The 13348-nt window shown below is 42.4% G+C and overlaps 1 protein-coding gene across 5 annotated transcripts in view; it reads right to left on the bottom strand.

The window, feature by feature from the left end:
• LEF1 (lymphoid enhancer binding factor 1) overlaps positions 1-13348 on the bottom strand; it is a 108714-nt gene that overhangs the window by 15675 nt on the left and 79691 nt on the right. For 3 of the 5 annotated variants that reach the window (XM_016214500.2, XM_016214498.2, XM_087826181.1), the window contains exons 5-9: positions 11269-11359; positions 9474-9557; positions 7336-7458; positions 6192-6354; positions 1094-1201 (exon numbers count right to left, since the gene is read on the bottom strand). In XM_016214500.2, coding sequence (XP_016069986.1) covers positions 1094-1201; positions 6192-6354; positions 7336-7458; positions 9474-9557; positions 11269-11359 — 569 coding nt within the window. The remainder of the gene's footprint in view (positions 1-1093; positions 1202-6191; positions 6355-7335; positions 7459-9473; positions 9558-11268; positions 11360-13348) is intronic. The other 2 variants (XM_016214505.2, XM_016214499.2) reach the window with 1 other exon arrangement.

Raw genomic sequence — 13348 nt, 5'->3', positions numbered from 1 at the left:
TCAGAGTACTTTAATATGAAAAAAAATGTTACCCCCAGTACTGATTAGTATGTGGAAAAACAGTCACTTAAATACACTGTTTGTAAGAATTATAAAGTAATATAATTCTTTTAGAAAGCAATTTGACAATATGTATCAAGAACCTTTAAAATATTTATATACTTTAACTCAACAATTCAACTACTATAACTTTATCCTACAGAAATAATAATCCTAAATACAGAAAACTGTTATGTCCAGGTATGCTCCTTGTAGGATTATTCCCAATTGTAAAAAAATAGAAAGCAATTTAAATATCTGAAAGCAGTGAAAATGGTTACCTGTGACACTCAATGAAATACTGTATAGCCATTAAGACTGATATATAGAAACACTATGGCATAACGAAAAAATACTTCTATATAAGAGCAAGAAGCATGACACGAGTATATGTACACACACACACACACACACACACTTATAGCCAAGTAAAAAATGAAAATGTATGCACAGAAGAGATTCTGAAGGTAATGTAACCAGTTACTACTAATGTTGCCCTTACATGATGAGTTTAAGGGCTTAAAAATGTATTTTTCACCAACATTTTATTTTTATTTATTTTAAATATATCTTTATTGATTATAGAGAGGGGAAAGGAGAGGGAGAGAGAGAGAAACATCAATGATGAGAGAGTCATTGATCAGCTGCCTCCTGCACGCCCCCGACTTGGGATGGAGCCCGCAACCCGGGCATGTGCCCTGACCGGGAATCGAACCCCGATCTCCTGAATCCTAGGGTAGACGCTCAGCTACTGAGCCACACCTGGCCGGGCTCACCAACATTTGAATGATAAGGTATTTGCTTTGTTTTGTTTATGAAAGAAAACATAAGGTGTTCTTCTTATTTAAAAAGTTTCACTTAAAAAATTTACTAATACTTATAGCAAAAAATAACTGTGACAGCTCAAAGCTTTCAAAATGTGATATATCCATGAAATCTTTATTATAAAGTCCATTAACTTCCAAAGCTAGGACATAGTACCAGCATTAGATTCATGCAAGTCACAGAAAGAAAGAACGAGAGCAGAGAGCCGCTGGTGTGCAGAGGGCCTTACATAATTGTCTCTTGCGGACCAGCCAGGATAAAGCTGCATATGTAGCTGTCTTTCCTTCCGCGCTAATTCATAATACTTAGCCTGTTCTTCCCGGGAGAGGGCATGCCACTAAAACAAAACGGGAGGGGAAAAACAAATACAAGTAAGCAAAGTAGAAACAGTAATATACATTTCGTGTTTTCAATACTGAAGAATGAAAATATTAAGCATTTCAACACTAATTTATTTTTAAATGGCAGAAGACCAAGTGCTGCAGACAATGAGCTGGAGTCTGATGGCTGGAGAGAAACTCAAACCTCGGTTTCTCTGTTCTGTTCTCTGATATCACATGAAACACATCAAAGTCCATCAATGTATCCAAAGTAAAATGATCTGTCACCCACCCTTTCTCTTCTCCAACACAAATTAAAAAGAATTTTCACTGTTGAACCTCAACGCCCAATTTAGCCCCTTTCATAGTTTGTAGCATATTGAGATATCTGAGCCTAAGTACCACTTATTTATGCAAAATGTGATAATTTCCAGATGTCTTTTCCACAGATACATCCTTGCTTCGCATGGACACTCTCCCACTCTGTCATATGAAAAGTCTGAAACCTTCCTCGTATTGATCCTGTCCATAAAGCAAGACATCAAAAGTCAGTCTGTCTGTCTGGGCCTCCTCACCCTCTCCTCACACTTACATAAACACTAATTGTCTACAGGGAGAACACTGATAACATTGTACAACCACACATGCACACCTTATGGGGCCGGTTTTCCGCCTCCTTCTGATGGAAAGCAAGGAGCATTATCTAAGTTTGTTTTGCCATCTGGCATCTCAGGCGGTAGCACCTGCTTTGGAGAATACAGTGCCTGATGGGCACCCTGCTAACTTTCCATTTACCCTTTACATCACTGATATATGCATACATAACCCAACTGCTTATGTAGGCAAGGCACCCATTTGGGATTTTAAGCAGCTTATATTTGCACACTGCTTTGCATATGTTTGCACACAGCTTACCCCAGGCCCCCAGTAGGCTGTTCCAGATATTTTTTCCTACTTCCTCAGTGCCCGGATCTGTCGCAGAAACTTCCAGGAGACCTGGCTGAGCTCTGGGGGACCCACTAACCAGAGGCGATGGGACCTCTAGAGGCGGCAGCTGCAGGAGCAGGCCCGAGCCCGAACCATGCACGCGTACATCCACGCGCACGCACACTCACGCGGGCCTCGCTCTCCATCAGCCCGGCCCCCGCCTCCTGCTCTCCCCAGCTCTGGGCTGGGGAGCTTCCCATTCCACTCCTCCCATTCAAGGCTAGGCGAGTCTTTCTCATTTATGTCCACCCTGAATACTGATTTTAATTTCCCAGTTCTTGTTTTTAAAAATGATAGAACAAGAGAAAAGAAGAGAAAGGCGTGGCTGGATTGGGGCAAGGAAGGAGAAGCAGGGGAGAGACTGATGAGAAAGCTCTGCGGCAGGAGGCGATGTCTCAGTCCTCGGCACATGGCCTGGGCCCTGAAGGATGGCCAGGAAGCTTTCCTAGGAGAACAAACACCCACTGCTCTGGTCTGTCCAGAGAAGCCGATCTCTAGAGCCCCTTCTGCCACAGCCCACCCACCTCTCCAGCCTCCAGCAGGTCAACTAAGTCCATTTCCTTTGAAAGCCCCTTAAAGCCGGGGCGTCTGTGTCGGACAGGGTAGATGATTTATTTTTTACCTGCTGTAGGAGTGCAGAGTCTAAAGTTAAGAAACAGGACACACAGCAGGACCTGGCCTGAACCTAAATCAGGTAATACGCTTTTCTTAAAAGAGAATTGGGGGAGGGGGCAGGGAGGGAGCAGAAGAAAAAAACAAACACCTGAAAAAGTTACTGGAGACCCAGTTCTTTGTACTAGTAGAGTAAACACACTGAGTCAAACGGAGCCTAGGAAGAGGCATGTCTGGGTCAGCTGTGGCAGTTTAAACTAGGCAAGAAAAGTCAGGACAGCTTTCCTAAGTCTGAGACACTGGCCTGGGGCTAGAGACCCTCACAAACAGCACAGGAAGAGAGCTGCCTTGACTGTTTTGTTGCTGTTGTTTTGTTTTGGGAAAAGACTAATCATTAATATTCACACAGTTCTGGTATTAAGTAAATGTGACTGGAAGGAGGCAGAGTGTTGCCAAAAAGGAACAAAACAGGAGACAGAAAGGAAGTAAAGTTACAAAAGAAGTCATACTTTATAAATTTGTTTATTCATTTGACAAGTAATCTCTCTCTTATGCTATCTCAGTATATCAATATAATCTTACATAATTTATGGAAGCTTTATAACTTGCTGAGAAAACCTGAAATGAGTTTTATAAAACATATCTGCCCAAATTTGGGAAGCTGGCTCTTTACCCAAACAATCAGGTATTTTTCAGTGAAAGTAGAACTAACTTGGGTTGGCAAAAAGACCTGAGCTAACATAACTGAGCAACCTGCACAGAGAAAAAGCAGGGCACAAACTACACTATTTACTTGCGTTTTCAATTGCTTTTAGTTTCCCGGTATTTCTAATGTTCAGAATCTGGTCACAGTAAAAGAGATCATTTACCAAAGTAAAACAGTAGGTCAAACAATGGTATTCAAGTTTTGCAGTGAAACAAAAATAAAGTCTAGTACAAACTAGAAAGATGGTCTTTCTTTATAGGAATTTCTGAAATAAACCTGACTAAAAAATGCTTTTCTATACTGAAAAATTGAGTTAATTTTTTTTAAAAATTAAATTTCATTGTCAAGATTTACCAAGTTGTTGAGAAAATATCCACTTAACTTGAAGAAATTTATACAGTTCGAAGATTTAAAAAACTTGACAATACATTTGCAATAAATAGACTTCCTTTAATAGCCTGGAAGGCCTAAAAAAAAAAGAAAAACTTATCTTGAAGCTAGATTTTGTGTTATTATTTATAATACGAAAAAGAAAACTTATTAATTCCTATGAATAAACATTTTTGTTTTAAAGATACAGTAAAGATGCATAAAAACCCAAAGATGAAATGCTCAGGGGATGGATTTAAGTTCTACTTCTAAGAATTATAATTACCCCAGTGTAAAACGTCATGATTTTAAAGCAAGGAACTTTAAAGAATTAGCAAGGACTACTCTGCCAGAGGGGTTATGAAAGGAGAGAAAACCTGATCTTAATCAAAGATCTCAGAGACCTATAAATAGAAACAGGTGTCCAAATCAAAGACAGAGAAAGACCCCAAATGAGAACCATCCCTAAGGACACATGCTCTGATCTGGGGATTGTTAAGGGAGCTGAGAAAGTAGCAACTGTGGGAAACGTGCATTAAGAATAGGAAGCATACCTCCACGTCGTATCCCTACTACTCTCTCAAGCAGGTAAAGAATTCCTGCTGGAGGGACAGGGGACCTTTAACTCAAAAAAAGAAAGAGAAAAAAAAAAAAGCTAAGAGTTTTATGGAAGCTGAAATAAAAACAACTCTTCCTTTCCTCTGATTTCTTCTTTTAAAGGGTCAGGGGAAATGGTCATCAGTCTAAGCTTTTAAGGCGTAGTTCTTCAAAGATGACGGGAATCACTCATCGGCTTGGAAAATCATTGTAATTACTGTTATTAAGTGTTTAAGAACCCACAGGGACACACAGTATTGTCCGCAGGGCACCAAAAAGCTATAATCTGTCACGGCACCCTGACCCTGGAACCCTGGCGTCCTGCACATTGGAAATAGCTGCATTTTTTGCCACCCAACAGGAATCGCTAATGCAAGAAAGCCTGCCCTCCTCTGCCCGAAATCTCCTGAGTGCTGAAAGGTATTAGGTTTGTAGCAAACACGGTAAAAATGATCATCAATAACAGCTAAAGCATGGTCCTCTAGGTTTCACAAAGGTTGTCAGACCCCCATCATCGAATGTTCATTTGCAAAATAGGAATTTGGGAGGCTGTGAAAACAAATACACGCAGGCATAGTTAAGCAGCTACCACACATTTATAACGAGTGTCAACAAGGATGATGAAGCACTTCTCAAATTATAATGTAATTATGGAGAAATGTGATTTGAATTAAAAAATTCAATTTTTTCCCACCACTCTTCTGATACCTAACTATAACCATTTCAATCCTGAGAAAAATACCTGGAAAGACCGACTAGCCTTTTGGCTGGTGGCTGGATTAAAAAAGTCTTAGTGTCTGTCCTAGTTGCAGCCTAATGCCTGGTGCATAATGTGCGCTCAGAAAAGTATCTTCGCATGGGTGGCAGAGGGATATAAGGAAAGGGGCAACCCAGAAACCTGGCTCCTGTACTCTTCAAGAGTCAGAGTGATTTTTCTAGAATAAAGATTTCTCTGGCCCGTATAAATTCTTCCACTCAAAGCTTCTGACTGGCACAGATCCGCTTCTGTCTTGGAAAGAGGGGCCCCCATTCACCAGGTTCACGCAGAAGCACGGCTATCTGTTCAAGGCCTTTCTGTCACTCCCCATGTGGGCTCAGAGCTTCCCTGCTTCAGACATGAGTCCACACGCACGCACACACACACACACACATGCACGCGGCTCTCCTGCGGAGCCCTCCACCTCTCCCCCTAACACTTGGTTAACCCCTACTCATCCCTCAGGTCTCAGTTTAAATACTGTTTTCTCAGAGGGGCCCTTCCCTAGCCCTGTTATTCTTCCTCGTGGACTATTATTCTTTATAGTCACAGTAACTGTCACAGTTTTAATTATATATTTATCAGGTAATTATTTGCCTAATATCTGTATCCTGTCACAAAAACTTTAAACTCCATGAAGACAAGAAGCATTATCTATTTTGTTTGGCAATTATCATCTCACTGCCGGTGCCCAGCACATAAAAGACAGTAAATACTTGTTCGAAGAGCGCTAACGGGGAAAGCGGTTCTCACTTACAGCAAGTGTCCTACGCGCCAGGTACGCTCTAGGTTGCTTACAGGGCGTCACAGCACTTAATCCTCCAAAAGGGTTACCCCCGTATCCCGGTCCCCGTTACTCCCCAAAGTGGCTGCTGATGACCCAAACGCATCCCATGGCCGCCTGATACGCAAGCACACTGGGCAGTTTCAATGAAGCAGTTGCAGTTCCCACAAACGTAGTGACCATCTCACTACTTACCCTTCTGCCTAGGATCTGGTTGATGGCTGCACTTTCTTTCAGCGTACACTCGGCCACGACATTTGCTCTCATTTCTTTCATGTATAACATAAAAGCATTCAGAGGCTTCTTAATGTGAGGTCTTTTGGGCTCCTGCTCCTTTCTCTGTTCATGCTGAGGCTTCCTGAAAGGTGGACCGGGCGGTGTGGGGGAGGGGGGGAGGAGGAGGAAGAGACGGGAGGAGAGCAGCAGAGCATCTGTTTATATCACTAGTCAAACTTGGGCTGGGACAGCCCTAGGCTCAGCCCCCAGGCACCAACAACTTAGAAGAGCAGCTCTTTGTGAGTATCACCTGGTTTGAGAATGTTCACGGGGAGCTAAAGAAGTGTCAACACGAAGTGGAAATGGGGGTGCACAGCTGCTTCACTTAGGGCCCTGCGGCTGAGCTCCTCAGGAAAAGCGGAGCCTACAGTGTAAGTGGTCATTCTTCTTTCAGAAGTGAGGTTCTTAACTTTTGTGGGGTCAAGAGCCACTTTGAGAAGCTAATAAAACTTCAGACTTTCTCCCCCAAACAAATGCATGCTGGCTTTGCCCACATTTGCAGGGGTTTTATGGACTGTCTCATGCTTCTGGCCACCCCATCCTCTTGTCCCAGTCTGCAAACCTATGTTAAGAAACTCAGTTCCTAATCTCTTCAAGGTATTTAGCCCACAGTAACAGCCTGAGACAATCCTGGGCATTGTTCACCCCTTTCCCTGGACTTGTGTGCTTTCAAAGCCTCAAAACAGAGAAACTGCGTCCTGGGTGGGCACCAAACTCTCAGACCATTTCAGGTACCACCAGGGACTGGTGCCTGACAATCAGATCCAACTGAAATCAGGCAGTAAGTGGCTACATAGCTCAAGATTACTCAGTGCCTGTGCTCTGAAGATTGCTCCATTTGGGTGAGGTTCCCTTGATCTTTAGAGGTCTGTGCTCTTTTGCAATCTTAGAATCAAAATCAGCTGGCAATGAGAATCAGGCCATTAAAAGCCCCCAGGAAGCAGACCTACACCTGATGTCCATAGTAAACGAGAGGCGAAGGTCCAGCAGCAGTGAGGAAGAAACTGTGTTTACATCCTCAGTGTCTCCTGCCACTCACAGGTGAGACCTCGTGCATACTTACACGTGCATCAGGTCACCGTCAGTGTGGGGGTGCTCCTGCTTGACCTGAGGTGTCACAATAGCTGGATGAGGGATGCCAGTTGTGTGGGGACCAGGTGGACCAGGAATCATGTGATGGGAAAACCTAAAAAAAGGAAAGAGAAAAAACAATATGTACTAGTGGCTACTGTAGCAAAAGCTAGATGGAATTTTGAAAAACCCACTAACAGTTATACATAGGAGTATGAACCATAAATTAGAGTAGGCTGATAATTTCTTTCCTTTCTGTATTCAGGTGGAAAATATTTATAATTATTCCCTGTATAACAACTTTTTCCTCCCAAACTGATAGTAGAACCTAGCATTTGTCCTGGGATGGCTCTAGGCCATAGGATTAAAAAAAATATTGAGTCATTTTTTTTGTAAAGCAGTTTTCAAACAATTTCAGTAAGAACAATAACATTGGAAATATAACACTTAAGATTTAGCTTTTCAAAGATTTTTAAATAAAAGCTAAAGAAATCACATTTAAAAACCTCTGCCTTTACTCCCAATCAAACCATCACAATGAGAGTCTTCTCATGTTGTTGGCTTCTTTCCTGATACTAGAATAATTGAGAAAATAAGGGACAGGAAGGTATTTTTCAGTCCCCAATTTAATAAGGTTGCTCTCAGCTTCATCCAGAGTAATTTTCTACACAGAGAGAATGTTTGAGAGATCTAGCCTTATGGAAAACTGATAACAAAATTAAGGAAAGGGTTTAATCAAAGGGAAGAATACATTCAGTTCCACATCAAGGTAAGAAGTACACAGGCTAAACAAAGGCTTTTTCCCCGAGAACGCTTGCAGGGCATAAAAAACATCTTAAAATATCCACCACCATCCAACACAAAGGAGGGAAACTGCCATGCAAGACAAATAAAATAAATAAAGGCCACTTTCAACAAGCGCTTTGGATAAATTTGGGTCTGCTTTAGAAATCTTTGCTTTTCAAACTATTTTAAAGTAAACAATTCAACAAGAACAACATTCTCAGGTCTTTCATCACAGCCTGTACAATTTATTCCTTCATCTGGGAAGGAAAGAAGGAACTCTGCTTGGATATGTAATATTTCAGGAACAAATTTTTAAAAATTAAGGTGGCATGGTAAAAACACAAATATTTGATCAAGTAATAATGTTTTGCTAAATGCACCATTTGCAAAAATACATGATGCCTGCAAGAAACTCCTGTCATCACATGGCTCTTACACTGTTAAAAAGTGTAAAAACATATTTGGGGGGAAGGATATTAATTTCATACCCTCCCAGTTTGCTTGATTTACAATTTGCCGAACAAATAATGTTTTTTTAAAAAGCTGAAATTCACCACAGGAACTGCGAATTTCATACCTACATAAAAAGTAAAGATTCACAACCAGTTACTAACCCAAAAGCTTGGCTTCCGGCACAATGCTGCCCCTGGGAAAGCGACATGGAACACAGATGCTACACCACAATGTGTGTACATCAAGCACAGGCACAGAAGCCATCCTCTCCAGAAGCAAGCGTCACACAGAGCAGGGTGGCCGCAGACCTCCCAGAGCTTCGCGGGCACTGTGTCCCCAACAGGGCCTGATTCACACACTAGGAACCAACCCCCCCCCCCAAACAAGGCCTGAGGGCCTGTCAGCACTGTTCTTTTTCTTCTGACAGCCTTGGTCCAGGAAGGCTCTAGACTACCTGGGCATTTTCAAATACTGTCACACTGAACTGATACAACTCTCCTTAGAGAAAGAAAATGATGGAACTCGGACCAAGCCAGTCTTTATCTTCCCCCTTACCACACCCCCCGTATATTTTGAGTAAAACAAGCTCTTATGCTGTCCACCTTTGGGACTTTCACATCCTGCAGCCTGGTCCTCTGGAGGCACAGTTTCCCGCGTGGCTGAGTCCATCCCCCTGGCGGGTGTGGCGGGTGCTCGCAGTTGGGGGGCAGAGTGCGGCTCCCACCCAGGAATCTCTAGGACACCTAGCGTGGGAGCCAGGCACACTGCACAGACAGACGCGTGGCTGAGCTGTGCACCCTCCTAGCCGACCAAGAGGCAAGCAGAGGCGCACGAGATGCAAGCGCAGGAGGAGCAACTCGTCCTGGGTGCCCAGTTTCCACCTCTACCTACCTGGACATGGAAGTGTCGACTGACAGTGAGGATGGGTAGGGTTGCCTGAATCCTCCCGTGATGGGATATACAGGCTGACCTTGCCTGAGGTCACAGAAGAAAGGAACCCATCAATGACAAAACACGAGCAACCGACCAGCAGTAAGAGTTTGACAAGGGCAGAAGAGGGAGGTATTCAAATAGCATTTTCATTACAGACCACAGCGTTTCTTCAGTTACCCAGTCGCACCCCTTCCTTACCCTCTGCCCAATCAAAGTGTCGTTTGCACCGAAGAAAATCGCCCGCCCGCAACTTTAAAAACAAACCCGTCCATGAATCGCCCGTTATATCCCTTCCCCTCTTCCAGCCCCATTAATGCTTTGAACAAAGTAGGCATGTAACAAATGTTTATTAATTGTAACTGAACCCTGAGAATGGTGAAATATGCCTTTCAAAGAAGGTGAGTGGATTCTTTATCAGAATCTTTGACAATTTCAGGAAATAGAAGGAAGGAAATAAAACTTCATATTTATATAGAAATGAACAAATACTTTTTAAAAAAACACTGCATTCCCTCCCCATGTGCCCATGTTAGAGACAAAAAATAAGGGATCAATTCGTTCGAGTTATTCTCTCACTGAAAAGTCCACCTCTCCCTGTTTTCCCACATCTCACATCTTCACCTAGTCCTGATTTCCAGCAACAGCTGGCACAGCACAGCGCAGCATCCTTGCCCCTCAGTAGCTAAGTTCAGACAGAATGGCTGATGTGGATTCAGCATGGATGCACAATCAGGTACATTCAAACAGTTATTGCCTAAGAGATCTAATACTATAGCGGGTGAGTTGACATTTCCATGGCAGGATGACCCTTTCTTGCTGAAGAAAAGATAATGTGAGGATGTCAAGGTAGGGAGATGGGGGCAATGACCTGGGGCCTGAGGGACAGAGAGACAGCTGAAGAAAGGAAAGAAAGCTTTTGCCAAAGTTGGAGCACTGTTTCCCTGGGGTGCTGTGGGGAGGGGAGGGGAGGGGAGGGGAGGGGAGGGGAGGGGAGGGGAGGGGAGGGGAGGGGAGGGGAGGGGAGGGGAGGGGAGGGGAGGGGCGGCGAAGGCGCAGGAGCCGGAGCAGGGAAAGGGGCGTGCTCACAATAAAATGATGAAAACAGGTTACACTCTATGAAATGATTCTTTCTTCCTAAGAGGTATTTCCTTTCCTTTACCTTTACAGTTTAGAAAACTTTGAAGGCAACAGTTAAGAATTTTTTTAGAAATAACAAAGAGCAATTAGATTCTGGAAAAGAAAAAAGCCCAAATGTTAGTTTTTTACTTCTCTGTACTCAAGCTGGAACTTACTTTATTAAAATTCAAAAGATGCCTTTTTGTGTTTTTAAATTTCTATTTGTCATTTACCTCACTTGCCATTTATAAGCAAAGATAGTATATAGATATTCAGTGTGTCTAAGTTTCCTTCAAATATATGTTTTCATAAAAACCCAGAAAAGAAAACCACACTGAGCACTTTGTACAGGCACAGCTCATGCCCAAAGCCACAAATTGAATCCATAAAACTAGAAGCTTCAAAGCAAACGCTACAGTCATTTTCTACACATATAAGCAAATGGATTCAATCCATTTCAAAGTCTGTATGTTTTTTAATCTTTTAAATTAAAAGGAAATAAAGTTAGCACCTTGTTTGTTGTTGTACAATTCCCTCAGCTCCACAAGGGTTATCATTCATAAAGCTAACTGCCAAGGATGGCAAGTAGGAGAACATTGTTTGAATGCCTGGCTGACGTTTGCAGGAAGGATCTTACCAGCCAAGAGGTGGGGTAATCTGTCCAACTCCACCCGGAGACAGTGGGTAAAAGGTAGGGATCTCAGGAGCGGGAGGATGTCTGGACATGCCTATTAAAAAGAACGGAGAGGCAGAATGTTCAGATTCATAGCACATTTGAATCTTACGGCAATAGAAAGGAAATAAAATGCTTTATGCCATTACTTCTTAAGGTCTAGACTGAAACAGCATTTATTTGTCAGATCCATTTAACAGAAGTCAGTTTGGTATCTCTTCTCAAGATTTCAACATCTGAGAAAACAGGTTTTAAAATAGTCCATCTTGAGGAATTCCTGAAAGAGTAAATATACTGCTAATAAAAGTCATCAAAATAAGACTTTTAAATGATTTAGTTTGCCCACATTGTTTCACTTGGGTTAAGAAAATGGTAGACAATTGTTTTTGTGTAGAATGGAAAATGAGAGCCCTTCGTAAGTAGATGGCCTGCCGTGGTGCTCAAGGATTAGGTAAATTGCCACTTTCATATTTTTATTGGCTCCCTTATGGACACACAGATTTGGGAAATGTGATACCTCAGAGAATCAAAGATTAATTAGGAATCATCTTTAGCCCCATAATGGTCACACTTGATATGATTCATTTGGTCTCTGCCACTTCAGCTCCAACTAAGCTCTTCAAGTTGAGTCCTCTGGGCTCCAAGGTCAAGCTGTTCTGGATTAGTTGTATTCCATAGAAAATGAGAGTGCCACCAAATTGTTTCCTGAGCCCACACTCCCTAGAGTACACTGTCCTATAATTGTAAAAACCACCTAAAGATTATACCTAATCCTAGTCCCAAATGACATCTCTGTTTATATCATACCTTGGGTACAGATAAGGAGTGAGACATGCATAAAAATGCAAAATATTAAAACTTAGATTCAATGTATTTGGGGGAAAGTGAGTGATTTCTGAATAGAAAAAAGCCACAATGATTTCTTTATACAGCTAATCTGACTTTATAAGGTCATTTCCATATATAAACACATATTCCCAAGTTGAAGACTTAGAAGATGCAGTATGTGGAATTGAGTGAGCACCTGGAAGATGCTCTTTATGTATTCTGCTTTTTTTACTGTTTAAATTGATTGAGTTCCATTTGAATCTTAAGATACTGAAGGCCTTAAGCATACGGGAATAATTTAAGAAGGCTGCCTTCAAAGTTTATATTAATTTTTAAAAATACATCATTATTGATTTCAGAGAGAGGAAGGGAAGAGAGAGACAGAAACTTCAGTGATGAGTCATTGATTGGCTGCGTCCTGCACGCCCCCGACTGGAGATCAAACCCGCAACCCGGGCATGTGCCCTGACCGGGAATCGAACCTCGATCTCCTGGCTCCTAGGTCGATGCTCAGCCACTGAGCCACGCCCGGCCAGGCCGAAGTTGATATTAATTTGACTTTGAAGTTAGGACAAACTATTTCTCAATTTTTGCAGGAAGTAGGTGGGACAGAGTAGGGGCTTTAATCTCTCCCTCAACAGAGACCTTGCCTGTTTTTACATAATCATCTCATGTTTTGCCATTTTTGAAAGAATGTTTTAAAAATCTCCTTTTTGTGCCTACATGTACTGCTTCTTTTGGTTACAGGAGACCCTAAATTTCATACCTTGGATATTATTCTTGGGTCTGGGGAGGTTTGAACAGCAGGGGTGACCCTACGGGAGCCTACAGTTGTGATATGTGACATCAGAATCACTGGGCAGTTTCTCTGCTGGCCACCACTCTCACCTGAGAGTCATAAACCCTCCCCAAACCTCCGAGTCTGCAGAGGGACTGCTCAGTTTTGGAAAAAAACACACAGACCCCCCAGACCAACTGAGAAGGACTTTGGAAACTTTGTAAAAATATGAACTTGAAAATCATGGTCAGAGGTGAGAGACTACCTGAATTGTCTACTTTAACCCCTTTGTCAGAGAGGTGAGGTGACTGAGTCCCCTCAAAATAATGGCTTGTCCTGGGCTCTTCTCACTGGGACACAGAGAAGTAACTTGCTTACAATCACGTCCCTCAGCAAACAAGCTTAAAACTTTGCTGCCCATGCTAGTCCCGAATGTGC

This window comes from Miniopterus natalensis, chromosome 1, assembly GCF_054644295.1.
Source record: "Miniopterus natalensis isolate mMinNat1 chromosome 1, mMinNat1.hap1, whole genome shotgun sequence".
Classification (NCBI taxonomy): Eukaryota; Metazoa; Chordata; class Mammalia; order Chiroptera; family Miniopteridae; genus Miniopterus; species Miniopterus natalensis.
The sequence above is the reverse complement of the archived record's forward strand: the minus strand, read 5'-3'. Positions and strand labels throughout refer to the sequence as shown.